Source organism: Pseudomyrmex gracilis, unplaced genomic scaffold (assembly GCF_002006095.1).
Source record: "Pseudomyrmex gracilis isolate BER0280 unplaced genomic scaffold, ASM200609v1 scaffold_414, whole genome shotgun sequence".
Classification (NCBI taxonomy): Eukaryota; Metazoa; Arthropoda; class Insecta; order Hymenoptera; family Formicidae; genus Pseudomyrmex; species Pseudomyrmex gracilis.
Window position 1 is genome coordinate 53,715 of NW_018020998.1, and position 17,540 is coordinate 71,254.

A 17,540-nucleotide genomic window follows, 5' to 3' on the forward strand; every position below is an offset into this window, starting at 1 on the left:
CGCACAAAAAAAGATATATGATGCTGATACAAAATCGCTAATATTTCAAGGTTATGTTGTTAGCAGATGTCCAATCCTACGATATGACGTTTTACAGCTGACAATTTTAACAATAACATACTATTGAGACCATCTTTTGTCAAACGTTGGAAACTTATTTATACTCCTAATATATATATATATATATATATTCGCGTTTAATATAATATACTATTAAATATAATAATTTTAATTTTAATATATAATATACTATTATATTAAATAAATATAATTAATATATTACACATTTTAACATATGTATATGTGTAAAATACAAGTTAATATGCACGCGTAGTCGCATAATTACTGTCACAGAAACAGAATTACGCGTCACTATTTAAATATTTAATTATGAATCAAATGTATATGTATTATTTATCGACTCGTGTTAAATTGTGAACATATGGAGATGCGAAGCCAAAGCAAAATAATATATTACTTTAGAATAATAGACGTGAATTATATCACTCGAATAAGTAACACGATAAATGCGTCATGATAACGCAATGATGAGTGCAAAAGTCTTGATGGATTTCGTGACAGAAAAATGGAGCAAGAATCCGAATTGTTTTCTGTTACCTATCATTCTCTGTTGTACTTGGCAGAATAAATCAATTGTTTTTAATAAAATTACTTAATCCGTTAAAACTTGTGTATTCATATAATGATCTGCCGTAATATCATTCGCCGATTCTAGGGCAACATTCTGAAGTCACCTAAGATGCTTGCGACGCAATCATCTTTACGAACACAACCACCATATTGAAACTATGCCACTTGTGGGCGATGTGGCCATCGAGATAAGTAGCAAACGCGCGTCATACAACGTCGCTGAAAATATCGCGCATCAATGAAAATATAATTAGGTCGTTCGGGTCTAATTGCAAGTAATATAATTTGCAACGATAGCACTTACGAGATACCTTAAATGTTTATCCAGAGGATAAAAACGTTTAAAGATTAATATAATCAGTTAACAATTAATACATTTTAATATTGAACAGTTAAATTAAATATTGTACTATATATTATTATATTAATATTTTAATTAATGTTAATTATGTATTAATATTTATAATAATAATTTTAAAGTTAGTTTGCTTTAAATCTGTAAACTAGTGTTAATGTTAATTTATTTAAAAATTTTATTTTACAATTTATTTAAAAAATGTTTATTTTAAAATTAGAAAAATGCTTTTAATAATTAAAAACCAAGAAATATTAAGCGCAATTTTTTGATTATACAAATTTGTAATTTAAAGCGTTGATATGTGCTTGATCGACAGTCTAATGTGATATGATAACGCAAAGATCAGCATGCGTGTGCAATATGACCGACCGATAATGCACGCGATATCTCGCAATTCGCGTATCGCAATTTTTATCTCTACGCGAAAACTTACCTGGTGCATAGAAGATGATAACGAAAGAGAACGCAAGAACGTTTTATCCGATAACTCATCGAATGAAACCTTGCGAAACATTTCATGCCAGACACGACAAACAACAACGAAAATTCATTTAAGAGGCAGAACTGTCACAGGCATGATCGATCACGATCACGTTCGTGACCATGAATTTTGTCGCCTGAAGCAATGGTAATCAGATCCTACTTTATCCGATTTAATCGAATTCTGACACGACGCAATAAAATAAAATAAACGATAAGAAAGAAAACATCGGGCCGTATGAATAAAAAAAAAGCAGAACCTTATTCTTTCAGTTTTACGAGCAAATCCTCAAAGTTCAATAAATAAAAATGTTGAACAACCTGATGACTTGCTCCTAACACTTGAAGGATAAGGAAGGTTATGCTTTTTTTTTTATTCATACGGCCCATTAACTCCAAATGTTTTACGAACTTTTTGAGATATTTTGTTCTATTTTTTATTCTATTGATTTTATCTGAAATATGATACAAGTATCGATAAACTCTCAAAAAAAATGAGTCGTCTCGCTCTACTTTTGGTGTGGAAAATTTAGATGACGAGCTATGTGTTATCAAAACGAAACATCATAAGCGAGTGACATGTACAAGATTTCACCGACACGATATTGACTTGATCAGTTACCATGGCAGCTGTCACTTTTTCCGGTTTATCGATCGTTGTTTCCGTTAGCGGGCGCGAGATGTTTACATTTCCACGGAAATTTCCCCGTGTTCTCGTGCAACTCCGACGAAGGCAAACGCGCACAAGAGAAAATGAGGCGCGTGTTGCGCGGCAATAGGGACACGTGTGATAAGGCTCGAAAACGCGCTCGTAAATCGCGTCCGTGGGCGCTGATAACGAGGCGCATTCGCGTGACCTTCTCCGCGCTCGCTCGCGCTTTAAAACTCGCTCTGAGACCGCTTTTAGAGCCGGCGACTGATAACAAGCGCGCGCGCTCGATCAGTTGCCGCCGCCACCGCCGTCGCAGAGCCACAAATTGCGCCATTCACGTCTCAATAGCCGACCTTCACCCCGTACATTTAGCATCTACATACGATATGTATACGTCGGCCATGCGGCGCGTATCGGTCGCTTCACTGCAGGCTATCACACGAACCGGGTGACTCACTTCGCCTGAGCAAGCGCGTCGCGACGACTATGACGCTATAGTAATTCGAGAGCAATGTGCTGTGTGTACGATATCCTTGAATCGACGAAACGCGACTCGCAATACTTTCGTTTCTAAGACACGTTTAACAAATTAACAAAGATCTTCAATATTCTAATACGTCTATCTTTGTTGCAAATTCTTTTTTTAATATTTTTTAAATTTCTATTTTTTAACAATATTAACCTTTTTTTTTCTAAAAAGACGCTTGTGCGTTAACTTGTGGTAATGTAATTTTTTATGAGATGTAAATATATTCCATTTTTCATATTTTTAATTTTGCTATTCTTGTGATAACGTATTTTTATATGACGTATTTTTATACGATTTGTTTGTGCAGTAGAAAAGACTCAGAATTAGTTGTTTACGTGAGCATCGTTTGTTTCACAATCGTTACGATAAAGCGTAATATATATTTTATGTCTTTTGGTGAGTAAAGATCGAAACTTGAAGATTTAAGCCGCTGTAACGGCACTGTTATGCTAATTATCATTCGTAGAATAGTCCGCGTCTTGTTTAGATACTTCTGTTTCAATTCACAACGCTCTAACACTTGGAAGTAAAGTAAAATAAAACGAGTGCTAATTAGCACAGATCGCGTATCACTCGCAAAAGCTACACCTCGTTTCGGTCCGCTCCAATGCGCACAATATTTTTTAGTACACATATAGTTCGTTACGTATAATTATATATAGTCAAAATAAAATTATCCCACTTTTTTCTCACTGTGAAGATACAATTGCATCTAGAGCGAAATAAACAAGTGTGTGAGGTCAACTGCATTAATTTGCAAACTGCTATAATAAAACGTGGAACGAGAAACAAATAAAATGAAATTTTCATTGGTTTAAAATTATAAAGCTCGCGAGAAAACTACTACGATTGTATCATTAACGTCAGCACACACAATTCCCTGTCCTCAGTAATCTCGTCAATATTAAATTACTTTTTATGAGCATCTTGTCACGTTTCGTTATGTCCGTGAATGTATTATTATATTACATTTCGCTCATGTCATATATATGTAGAATTCGCTAATTAACTCTGTATTTGAAGTCGGTTGCTAAAACTCTTGTAAACAAATTTACAAAAAAATCTGTGCAATCTCGACTTTTCTGTCTCGATTTAAATCTTTTGCCTCAAAAATGACCTACAAGTACAAGACAAAGTTTGTGAAACTCACGCGACTTTAAAATCCGAATGTATCCGCGAAAAATCAATATTTTTTCAATTTTATTTTTTTATTTTTTTTAATCAAAAGTTTGAACAATTCTGCATCGATCAAAAAAAAAACAAATTTAAAAAATCTCTAGTAGTTTCGAAGATATAAGCGTTTAGTAAACAAAAACCAATTTTTATTAAAGACGCCAATCCGTAAATTTTGAGTGAGTTTAGAAGACCATGTCTGCAAACAAAAAGTTGATTTAATATGTTTTATTTGCCAATATTAATTAAATCAAGTTTTAACAATCAATATATAAGAGATGTCATAATAGAATGTTATAATAGTTTTTTTATGCTTTCAAAACGTTCATTCAATGGTAAAAGGCTCTTAACGTTTTAATAAAACGGCTCACCGTATTATCGATTAATTCTAATTGTCAAGTTAAAACGCGATATATTAACGACTATCCAAATCTGCATAAAATGCATCCACATCATGCGTACAAGTAATAACAATATATAATTTAACGATGAATTTAAATTAGGCTAAAGTTTCATCTCTCTAGCAGCCCGTTAAGTTTAATAATTGATACTTAATAATTGATTGCGTATAATAAATTATCTAAGGGATAATCGATATTACTTAAAATATACGTACAGGAGCTGTTACGTGATGCCCAGCATTGGGCCTGAGTCCCCTGGATGATGGCCGTTACCGACATCATCGGTTTCTCCTTTTTCATCATCTTGCCTGGCTGCTTGCCCGTTTTACTTTCACTCGACACCGTGAATAGATTTATTTCGCCGACTGTTTTATTTCACGCACTTCCTCACACACACTCCCGAGGCACGCCACCCCGTAAACTTTGTTCTCCTTCAGTTGTTATTTTTCGATCTTTTAAACGTAAATCCCGCCACGTCCTCGCCGTGTCATCTCGCGCGAAAGTTCTTTTCTTTCCACCTTGTCCTTTCTCTTTCTTTCTCTCTCTCTTTCCCTCGCACAAATTAAAAACTCCGTCTCTTTTGGTATCGATTTGGTATGGTTGCTCACTGCACTTCTTTGGTTCGTTCGTGATCGATCGCGCGACCAGTTACTTAGCTACTCTACAGCAGAAACAAGAATGGTTTCAGGGGAGAGTGGGAAGGGATACACATCGTCGGACACAAACCGATAAACATCCTTCACCGAATCGTATAGCGACCTTGAATCCCACAGCATTCGCTGACAAGCAAGACTCATATTCCCTTCTAGTGAAGGGCTTGTAGCCACAACGCATTAAGTCATACTCGTGATTATTGTTTCGAGCAAAAGTTTTGCATAATTCTCAATCAGTATAATCTCAAATTTCTTGTATTTCACAAATAAAAAGAATTTTTTATTATTAATTTTTTATATATGTAATTATGTGTAATTTATGTGTGTGTATGTAATATACACACATGTGTGTATGTGTGTGTAATCATATACATATATAAGATATAAATGTTCGTCTAAACTGAATAACAGAGTTGAAAAAAGAAACGAAAATAAAACGTGAAGAAATCCATTAAATCTGAAAGTCGATTACAAAAATATTTTATATCATGTTTACGAAGCTTTAATCACAAATGCGTAAAACAAGTTATTTTTTGCGAGCTCGCTGATGAGACAGTGACGAGTATTCAAGATATATGTTCAGACGACATATTTAACAGTTCCCTTTATGTGTTACCGGTCTTATTTGTAATTCTGATTATATAAACGAATGCGCAACGTTATCGTCTCGATTTTATCATCAATCAAACAATTCGTTCATTATCATAACGCAATTTCCAGGTTAATCGTGTCAAAAATCACTCGTAAAACGCGTAAAATCGCGACGAACATATCTTCCGTAAACATGATATTTCACTTTTATCTTTTATCATGTTCTGCAATAAATAATCCACATGCGACTTGGTTTTCCTGGTTAATACAAAGATAATCCGACAAGGTTGTAACGTCGACGCGCGCGGTCGACGGATGTAATTTCGCTGCACTTTTTATGGCGCAGATACAATGAAACCCGGAGGAAATCCCGACGGGATTTGAGAAGCAATTCGCCTTAAGTGTGCCAGGTATGACGCGTGCAATTAGTCACGCGGGTGCAAGCAACGCTTTAATTTATATCGCGATCCCGAATTGCGAAATGTCCGAGCGTGGCCGACGCTGTGTCTCGCTTCTCGATCAAAGAGAGATATACATCCTTTCTCTGTCGTTCGTCAAATTATCTTGTCACCGACGAGTGGATCGAACGGCAATGACGAAAGGAAGAGGAGAATCAAAGTTAAGAGACGACGAACACGCAGCACATTATTTGCTATCAATTGAATTGGATAATGTACTTGGTACACAGCTGTCTGATCGACTTGAAACGTCGGCAATATATGTATATGTACATACTTGTATATGTAGATACGATCAAACCAAGTTAAAATCCTGTTCCGAATTTTATTAGTTGTGCTCGAGTTATATCTCGCGCAAGTTGAACGTATTCGACTAGCTCGATATGCGAGACGAGCGAAAAGTGCGATATATAAACACGCGTTTAAACGGCGAATCAGAAGTCCGTCGTGAAGCAGACAGTCATATTTTACGTTTTTTGCGTGTTGGAGAAATACGCGAGGATAAAGCTCGTTCCGATGAACGAAGAGAAGTCTTGCTTTCGCGAAGGTCGCCGCCGGTCGAGAACCCGTCAGAAATTCAGGAGTGGGTGGCGAGAAGAGAGATAGAACACAGACGCGCGCTTCCCTCGGGAATCCTTTCCATTCCCTCAGCGTCTCCTGCGGGATATCGGGAATAGACGCGAAGACAAATGTGCCGACTCGATCCCGCAGTCGCGCGCTTGAGAAAAAAAGCGGCTGTTGAAGAAATTCGCAAAAAGTACGCGGCATGTTGGTTATTTTTCTCCGAATACTGTCGTTTTCGTTCGCAGAGTGAGAGAGAGAGAGATAATGCGAAGTGAGAGATACTCGACATAAATCTCGCTTTTTTTGATATAATAATTTATTTTGCTCTTTTTTCGCGCGATTGTGGAAGATAAAAATATTCCAGACACAGAAAGAAATGTATTCTCCACGTGAGAGATCAAAGATTTCAAAAAATGTCTGCGCGTGCACGAGCGATTGTTGTTTATTCACAAAACTCTTGATGACGAGCGCATAAACACAATGAACAAAATTTCGCTTCGTAAATAATCAAAATAAAATTGTCACGTGTGACAACTCGGTATTTATTAAGTAATCGAACGCGATATTACCGTCCTGCAAAGCAAGATCGCGTCAACAACATTATTATAAAAAAGCATCGTCGGTTTGATTTCTTCAGATTAGACAATTGAAGACGGTCTTCTTCAACAATGAGGGTCTCTAAAAACTATTTATCGCCAGCTTTTATGCAGTTTCTCGCATTGTATCGCGCGATCTCTAAATAAAACCGGCGACGAGCCGACTCGCACGCATGCGCTTATGACCTTGACCACACACGCACGTAGGAAATGCGATTGCCTTGTCTCTCCATCGACATCCACACGACAACTCACACAACAGAGTATAAAGAGTCCTGAGACATGCCGTGGACTTACGTAATGCAAAGGCAAGTGCAACAAAATACACATGTACGGACAACATGCAGCGCTGCTAGAGTGCAGGTTTTATTGCACTTGTGTGATATGTCGTGCGTCAATCAATTTGATAAGCAAACATCTCTGGAAATGATTAGGTTAACTTTAGCATAAATTGCTCTTAATGTTTTTAATCGAACTCACATTTTCTGATTCCTCGGATTAAAGATTGAGATTCCTTTAATTGAATTCTATAGTCTCAAATTAGTTTGTTCTACATTGTTCGAACGTTTATTCTTAATCCTAGGTGAATCACGAAACGGTGAACTTTCGCAACCGAATACTAATGCTGAGGTTGAAGTTCAAGGTTAACGGCAAAGACTACGTCTGGGTTAGGACGCTATAGCGAAAAGGCAGATCGATATGTACCGAGTATTATACGAAGTCACAGAAAGTCGCGCGCAATCTGAATTATACACTAAACAAAATATCTAATGTAAACTGTGTAAGACATTTTTCACTATAACATTTAAGATAAACATTTGTTCAAAAAGTACAAGTAAAAAAGTTAATTTAACTTACAAGAGATTGCTATATCACAACACGATACGTTAATTGCGCTCTTGTTATAATCCGTCGCGCTTAATCCTTCGTAGACAGACCTCACAAATGACGACTAGTTGGACAGACTGGGTCTGTGAGATTTACGCGACTTTAAAATCGAATATCTCCGCAAAAAATCAATATTTTTTCAATTTTATTTTTCGAATCGAAAGTTTAAACGATTCTGCGTCGATCAAAAAAACAAATTGAAAAAATCTTTAGTAGTTTCGAAGATATAAACGTTTGATAAAAAAAAACTATTTTTACATCACTTATCTTTACATTAAAAAAACTAATTTTTACTAGAAACGCCGATGCGCAATTTTTGAGTGGATTTGGAAACCCATGTCTGTGTGTGTCCACGAAGAGTTAATTATCATAACACAGTATTATTTCTGCGCTAGAATCTATACAGAGATATTATATATTTTATAAAGTCTACAACTTTAAATAAATGCCTAGGATTCAAGCTCGCAGATCAATCATTTTTGACGTTAACGAATATCTAATCGTCAAACATACATAGAGATAGGATAATATCACACACACATAATAGACGGTATTCTTATATATGTGTGTAGCGATTTTTTTCCGAATATTAAATGATGCGAAATATTAGAGAGATAACCGATACGACTTTTCGCGTCATAGTTGCAAGAAGAGTGACGTATTATACGCATTATCAATTGAAGCGATATATTCTCGAAGTCCGGTGATAGGCTAGACGTAATTAAAAGGTAGGGATAATCAATAACGTTATTACAAAGCGAGCGAGCAAGTGAACGAACAAGCAAGAGACGTGTGTAGTATCGTCCTATGCAAAAACGATCCATCAGCAACGTTAATTCTAGTATCTTGCGCATTAAACGTGGAATCATATTGATAAAGAATATGTTTTTCAAGCCGTACAAAATGTCCGCTGACGCTTCAGATAATTCTGGATTCTAATATCTTGCACAGGTCAGCGACAAAAATATGCTGTCATTATAAACGAAGAAGCGCTACATCTTATGAAAAACGCTCAAGAAACATCTCTCTTATGCTGTCAATGAAAAGTAAAATTAATTGCTCGAATGAGTAACAAGTGTATATTATATGTATATATGTATATATATACACATTTGTGTATGTATATATACATTTTATGTTACATACAACACAAAATCAATTTTATATTACAATGATAAAACACTTGAAACATTTAAAATAATTGAGCGTTTATTACACGTTTTTATATCTTTCTCTTATTTACACGTCTTTATATTCATGTTATCATGATATCTTGACTCGCAAAACACACATGTATATACATTTAATAATTTCATAAAATTGAACCGCATGCGATTAATGCCTCGTTTTCACATGACATGTGTAGTTAAACAATTGTCAGTGCGCAAATCATCATGAACATCCAATATCGGGAAATGATATTGTCGCTGGACAGAACGATGTATATGTCGAGAAATCAGAGTTTGATTTTCATGACATATAAATGAACAGACTAATAAATGCGGCAATTTTTGTTTTCATAACTGCAATAAAATTTATTTGAATTTTTGTGTCTGTAAATTCGATTTTTACGACACGATGTAAATATTCGTCGCAACAATAAGTTTTTTTCTCGGAAAATAAGTCGAATTCCCAATTACGACAAGGGATTTTCTTTGACCTAAAAAGAAAATATTGTTACAGTGATCTTTTTCTTTCGATAAAAAAAAGAACAGAACGACGAAATAACGAGGTTTATCAATTACATCGTAGTTGAATTTTTTGCAACACAATGGAAACTACATATATATGTAGGTATATATTTTCAATGCGGTTTTGTGTCCGCTGAAAACGAGACGGCTATTATTGTAATCGCGTTGGTGATCACAATCGTAAGTCATTTGAGCGCAAAACGCACGGACTAAGTCACAGTTGCAGAACGCTGAATGCAGTATCGCGCACCATTATGGACGTAAAATGTCATGACATTTGGGGTCGCACCGACGCCACGTGAAAACAAGGCTTACTAGTAGGCAGAGGCGATTCGTGCGGTGGTCCGGCTTTATGTGTGCAGCATGCGCGCTGAATGTCATCTCGGAACATTGATTTTCCATAATAAGAGCTAGTTTGCTGTCCGCGGGACGGCTTATTGAATTTTGAACAATTGCGGTATCTATATAATAACGTTCGCAGGAGATACGTGCGACAGACCACGGGGTGCGCAGAGAGAAATCATCAGACTAGCGCTGAGGCAGGTTCAAGCATAATGCACAACAAAAACTCGCGCGTGCACACAAGCACGCATATGCTTTCGTCAAAAATAATCGAGAAGCGTGGAATAAGTAAAGATCATATTGGCATTAATTGTGAATTCTTGTATATGTTTCCCAAATAATCGATTTTATCTCATTTTAGTTCACTATTTGTTAATTCGCTCTCGAGCGATGTAACTTTCTTCTATCGGAATCAACTGATATTGCCACACATGCATATTATTATATAGTTTCTATATTTTCTATAAACTAGACACACATAGTATTATGTAAATTAATTTTTAAATTGTTTTACTTCTCTTTTCAAAAATTAATTACTCAACTTGAATTGATACTTTTTTCTGCTTAATGTTTCTCTAGAATATCACGAAACGAATTTGATAACATGCTGAGTCAAATAGAGAGATTAAATTCGTAAATCGGAATTTAATATAAATGCGCGAGAAAAAAAGCAAACGACGCAAAAGCGCGCGCTCGCGAAAACGTTGAACGAAATATAAAATTTCACGCGGCACGTGCATTCAACGGCGGCGCGCGCGACAGACGACACAATACGCAGGCTAGCTAGAGAGAAGTCATTGCGCTGTCGTTACTGCACGGGTTCAAGTATAGCACGTGACGACACACTGGCTAAGATCACCCGGAGGCGCGCTTAAAGCGAGACTTGTGTTTCTGGCTGACGTAGCGATGCTTTTTTGGCGCGGCACAAAATATCGCGCATAAGCGCGAGACCAAATAACAAGATTCGATGCGTGCGTGAAACGCGCACGATGTGGTAAATGATTACATATTATCATCAGTGACGGATCAGAAACAAGTGGCTAAATAAGTGGCTACATTTATCTTTAGAAAAAATAAATCCATGTAAAAGTTTTATGTTGAAAGATATTTTCTTTTTTTGCGTACACCTGCCCTCCGCGAATCCGTCGCAGGAATCGTCGCTATTTTCATCGTCCATCGACCGATTGCTTTGCCCGTTAAATTTAGTCACGAGATTATTTCGAGATTACTTCCGCGTGACGATCCGACCGCGCCGATCGCAAGATACGTTTGAGTCGTACATCGCGTCTCGTTAAACCGTACGCGTTCCGTCGCGACCCAGGCAAGGCCGCCGTACTCAGCTGAAGCCGCCGTTTATCGATCTCTCGCGACGCCGAGGGTATCGGGCGGCCACCGTCACCACTTCCACCACCATCTGTGCTGCCGCCACCGAAACGCAGCTTTCGCGCGATTGCCCGCGAAGGTCGTGAAAATGCTTTGCAAAAGGACATGGTGGAACACGACCTGAAGTGTACTCCCACAGCGGATGCTGTACTCTTGGTCGTATGTAAACACGCGCCACCGACCCAACCAGCAAGCGGTGCAGGGAAACCAATTGGCACACTGGCGACTTGGCGCGTTATCGATCGCAGTATGACGACGCCTCGTATTCCGATAATCGTATCGTGCGGATACCCGCCATCGGCAACCCTTTCAATGCAAATTAATCAGGTATATACGGAAAGACATATGAATTTGTGTGGATCTTTCAAACTACTTTGGCAAATTCGGAGGAAGCAAGCGGCGAGCCAGATTTAAGATAGTAAAATGAAGAGTGTAATGGCTAGTCTACAATGAAGGTAGTAAGAGGATGTAGGAGTAGAGAGTGAACTATAATTTTTCGGTGAAGAAACAACGGGAATCACGAAATGAACAATTCCCATTTCTCACTGCCTACTATCCTTACTGTTAGCCAATGAAAGACGTGTGTTGAAAAACGCGAAATAATTACTTGTATAGACAAAAATAAAATAACACTCCAAGAAAACCTTACTTCTTACTCTATACTGCCTACTCCCATTGTAGACTAGCCATTGCTCTGCTTATTAAAAATCCAGTTAATGAAAGAAACCAATTTCTACGCTTCGCATGTCGGGTTTCTTTTCTTATTTCGCGCCTGACCTTGAATAAGCGTTCATATATCGACATTAAGAATAGAGTTAAAAATTTATAAATGTTTTGAACTTTTGCAAAATTTAGGAAAATAGAAAAAAAGAAAGATTTGTGCGTAATTTTTAATGATTTCTACACTTGGCAATGTAAAACTGCAATTTTTCTGAACATATTGTAATGAGAAATACTGAGAAATAAATGAAAATAAAGTGCGATAAAATTCGCAAAACGTAAGCAATTTAATAGAAAAAAATTAAACTTTATTTTTTAACATTAAAAAACACTATTTACGTACTTAAACTAACGTTAAAATACTTCAAAACGTTACATCATTAAAAAAAATATTAAGTATTATAACGTTAAAATATTAAACATTAAAATTTCTAAACTTTTTTAGAATATGTATTTATATACCAATGTAACTTTTACTTTTTAAAATATATATGAGTAAAATTTTGCATCTATAATTGATTTGTGTCATCTCACTAGATTCTTTAGAGTGTAACAGCAAAGGGTTAACTAACTTAACGAAGCTTTCGTCTTGCAGCGTGCATTCGCGTCGCGTTGTCAGCGACAAAAATAAGCAACACGAAATGTGCAACGTCCGAGCGAGGTGCTCGCTCGCAGCCAGCACGAGATTTGGCAGTACTATGAACTGAAACTAGCTCGGAATCCACGGGAGTCTCGTGCAAATCACACGCCTCCACGCGTCTCATCTTGTCCCGCGCTCGTAGAGTAACAACAAATTGCGTTCGCTGCAACGAGATTGTGGCCTTCTCGAATTTCGAGATCGAGCGAGTACGCGCGTTCCGACGAGATTACATTTTTGGCCAACGATTTTCATACCACTGCGTTTCCACAATACACGCACGCACGCATGCACTTTTTTTCTAATCCTACGCCAGCAACACCTGAAGCTCCCTCCGTCGTAATTCTCTCTCACGCGAACATCTCGTCGTTCCAGTCTCGCGTTTCTTTCCCACTCGCTCCTTGCTTCGCCACCGCTGAACCGCGCCGCACAAACGAGAAAGTAACGTGTCGCTACACACTGGATGATGTATTTGGAGGAGTGAAAGGGGAAGAGAATGGAGAGAGAGAGAGAATCCGTGACACAGACGCGCGACCCGGTCACCAAAAGCGAAGTTCGGAGCGAAAAGAGGAAACAAGAGAAAGAGACACGCACTCTGGAAACGAACACAGTAGAGTAAAAGAGAGAACGGCAGAGGTTTAGGAAAGAGAAAGAGAATGAGAAAGGTGAGAGTAAAGTGTGGTTACACACAGAGTACAGAGGGAGAACCGATAACTCTCACGCGTACTCGAGCGACCCGATTCACCGACTGACTGACTCAATGACTGACTGACTGACTGACTGACTCGGAGATGCACGGCGCTAAAGGCGACTGAGTGCCAGCCGGCCGGTCTGGCTCTCGTTGCATGTGAACGTGCAGTCTCGGAGCGGGAAAGGAGGGGAAGGGCGGACGGCAACGGAGGACGGTCAGGCGGCGACAAGGGGAGGGAGGAAGGGAATCAGCGGTGGGGACGTGCGGGAGAAAATGAAGAGACGGTGCGCGGAGAACGCTGGTAGGAATCTGCGAGCGAAACGGGGAGCCAGGCGGGGAGAGAAATAGAGGGGTCAAGAGGGAAGGAGTGCAACAAAGTCTCGCCCGGCTAACGCTCCTCTCTTCCACTTGCACTTTTGTTACGCGCGACGTGAAGAGAGGAAAACGGGGAGAGGAGGAGACGGACGATCGGTCGATCGGTCGGTCGTCTTTCGACGGGCAATCTCTTAGCAGCTGCGGGATTTTTTATCGATAATTATAATATATGAGGATCTCGCGTGGTTCGTGCACGCAATTATCACGGAAGCTGATCCTGAACGACGAAAACCGCGAATTTCGAACGAACTTGCAATTTGAAAAGAGAGAAAAATAATTTTATAATATATATTTACACAAATAAATTTAAAAAAATTGAGAATATGTTTATGATAAAGTATAGAGCTCGCGCGTTTTAAAGACGCGCGCAGATTTCGCAGAATTTGCCATGTGCATGTTGATCACGCGAAGAAAATAATTTCCATTACGCAAGACGGATATCTCATTCTCTTCGCTAACCGCAAGAGCAATTTTGAGAGCATCGAACGTCGAAGGCGAAACTACCGGATCTTTTTTACTGCCGTGCAAGTGCACGCGACTTATTAGATACACGACCACAATAGTTATTTTCCTGACTGCGACAGACGGGCTTATTGAGTACGATTCTGCACAAAGAATTTCCAGCTGACGACGTAAAAACGGAAGTTATGATAAGAGTCCAACCTCTTGTGATCTTAGGTGACAAATCTGCAGCAGATTTATAAGCAAATTCATTTGTCGGACGTGATACTTGCCAGCCGCCGCGAATCGATGAAAACATGCACCGCGACGACAATGACGACAACGTTGACGGCGGCAACGATAATAGAAACAACTTTACCGTACGAGGTCTTGCCAAGTGAATTTTATGTTCTGCGTCATTGGATAAAAGAAGATAAAAGAATTCAAAACAATTTGATTAAAAGAAAAATAGATTGCTAGATAACGTGAGAGAAAGAGAGAGAGAGAAAGATATATAGAACAAAGCAAGCTAAAAAGAAGCCACCGATAGAGCTTGCGCCGCCACTGTGGAGCTTAGGAGTCAAGTTCTAGTGCACGGCCGAAACGGGAGAGTCGACCGCTTCCCCTTCACGGCTTCCGTTGTGCCTCCCACTCAGTTCGGTTGGCGGACCGGAGTAGTGGAAACACTTGCAATGGTGGGGGAAAAGTTGGGAAAGGACGCCAGGGGCGGTCGGGCGAGCGCCCCTGCACGGCTTAGCTGTGCTGTGCAACGTCGACGTGCGCCAGCGCCGCAAGAGAGACCTCCTCTCTTGTATGGGGATTCTACCAGGTGTGACCGAAATTTGCGCGTTTGCTAGAGCGAGCGTGCGGATAATAGGGAATCCGATAAGAGCGCGCGGGGGCGAGCAACGCGATCGACTGTATGTGTACACGCGTACGTGCGTGTATAGGCACGTGCGTACGTGTGAAAGGATGTTCGATCGGAGCAAAAGCTGTTTTTTGCGCTCCAAACGCGACAGTAGACGGCCTGGCAAACGCGAACGCGCGAATAAAATATCGCGGACGAAGTTCGAAATCGAATCAATCGATTTATGTTATCAAACAACCTGTGTTCGAACGAGAGCGATATTATGGATCTTACATTGTTGCAAATCTGAATGATCAATGAGAATAACAAATCAAGTATTAAATCGGTCTATATTGAGTGAACAACATGGATGCAGGATGAAGTTGCATCTTACTCGGACACATCCAAAAGTCGTTAACTCCTTTTTAATTCATGCTCCGTCATAGCATACTTGAATCTTGTTTATTGTTCGTTAGCATTTAGATATGCTATAACTCGTAATGAGCAATACACCGATAGATATATATATGTATATACGGGTACTATTTGCGCAGCAAAGACAAGACGGACGTGATGCAAAAAAAATTATGGTAACAAACAAAAAGTTTCGAAATGTTACTCGAAACGTTACTAAAAACGAAATGTTACTCTATCAGTAAATTGGTCGGAAGTAGGATGCGGGTATCGCTTCAACGAAACATCAGTATTGCGTGTCTTATGTGGGCTCCGAATGATTCAAAATAATTATCGTCATTTCTTCCAATTTTTTTATAAAAAAATAAATTACATCGAGTTGAATATATATGTAACATACACTTTTTGTATTACTTTGATCTTACATATTCTATACCATCAAGAAAATGATTATAACTATTTTTTTTTTTTTTAATACAACCACACACACTGTTTCATAAAGTTCCATACAGTCATTTCAAACATGTATACCACAGCTAATTGTAAACTCTGTATATAAATAATTTTTATTAAAAAAAAAGCATCAGGCATTTATTCTTCACCAAACATATCTTTCTCCGTAGAAAAACCTTAGCAAAAATAATTTTAAAAAAATATATAAATTTTACTATCTCTTTTCCTGACTGGGGTCATTTTTTTCAAAATGTAATTTTATATTTTTTCATCAGTTTTTTGCTTCAATTCCCAAATAATCAATATTCAGAAAGTGTGTTGTTTCAGTCATGTTTATGCTATCTGCATCTTTTACAATTCCAATGCGCCCAACCGTTTACGAAAGCTCAACAGCATTGATAAGTAGTCCGTTCGTGTCATTGTTTTTTTTGTGCAAAAAATATTTTTATGTGCCTTCAAATACGAAGAATTCGCAGATGGACCACGTTGTGCGGCAAGCAACCTGTGCCGCATCTGTTTCGATACTATCAATAGGTTCGCCATGGCAACATCCTAGGCACGCCCGTTGTCCTCGCGCAAGAGAAAGAGAGAAAGACAGAGAGAACGAGAAAGAGAAAAAAGAGGGGGAAGGCAAAGAGAGAGAGAGAGGGGGAGAGAGAGAGAGAGAGAGAGAGAGAGAGAGAGAGAGAGAGAGAGTTCGGTTTTAAGGAAGCACCGAAGCTGGTGCAACGCGCCCGACAAGAAACCTGTATTCGCCGGCCGACGACCAGTTATCTACGTATTTGCATAAAAAATAGTTCGGCGAACCACCGCGGTATGCAGGAAATTCAAATAACCCACCGTTTTAAAATGGTATATTTCAAACAAGGTTGAAAGTACTTGCAATTGTAAGAAGTTTACAAAAACTTAATGTTCAGTGTCTAAAAATAATATAAGACCTATGAATTATCGAGATAAGTAAAAAAATTTTAATATATTGCGCACTAATGTACGAGATAATTAAAATGAGTGAAATATCATGTGTGTATTATTATCTGTATCTTATTTAAATAGTTATAGAATAATAATTGTAGAAGGTTTTTTGCCTTATCAAACAGTTATAATGCCGATCTATATATAAAAATAGAATAGCAGATAGATAGTTTAAACAATAGCGTCAGTAGACTTTAAAATATTTTACTTTAAATAACTTTAGATAATACTATATACGTAGAATAAGTATAACAATAATCATAAGCATAACATTAATAAATAAATATTCGTAACTTTTCTAAGATGTGCGAAGTAAAAACTGTTTGCAACGGCCAACTTGATTCAAAACAAGTGTATGTTATGATACTCCGAAGGCACGTTAAACTGTGGAGGGTTGAGGAAGTTGGTTCGTTTTTGCATCGCCGATATATGGCAGGCCAGTGTGCCTTTGGCCCATATGCTGGCGAACCAGTCGACCAACCAACCGCACCACGACACGTTTCTACTCCACGGCCATCACGCGAGGAAACGTATCACATCCCGGCGTTTGCCCGCCACCACCGCCGCTGCTGCTGCTACC

The 17,540-nt window shown here is 38.4% G+C and overlaps 1 protein-coding gene across 20 annotated transcripts in view; it reads right to left on the reverse strand.

Moving 5' to 3' along the window:
- LOC109860574 (retinoic acid receptor RXR) overlaps positions 1 to 17,540 on the reverse strand; it is an 81,596-nt gene that overhangs the window by 40,868 nt on the left and 23,188 nt on the right. For 4 of the 20 annotated variants that reach the window (XM_020439773.1, XM_020439775.1, XM_020439774.1 and 1 more), the window contains exons 1-2: positions 13,090 to 13,587; positions 4,460 to 4,905 (exon numbers count right to left, since the gene is read on the reverse strand). The exons of 1 other annotated variant lie outside the window; for it this stretch is intronic. In XM_020439773.1, coding sequence (XP_020295362.1) covers positions 4,460 to 4,547 — 88 coding nt within the window. In that variant the 5' untranslated portion in view covers positions 4,548 to 4,905; positions 13,090 to 13,587. Of the gene's footprint in view, positions 1 to 4,459; positions 4,906 to 6,223; positions 8,139 to 12,702; positions 12,832 to 13,024; positions 13,048 to 13,089; positions 13,588 to 17,540 lie in introns of those variants that run through there. 15 more of the 20 variants (XM_020439762.1, XM_020439760.1, XM_020439765.1 and 12 more) reach the window with 15 other exon arrangements.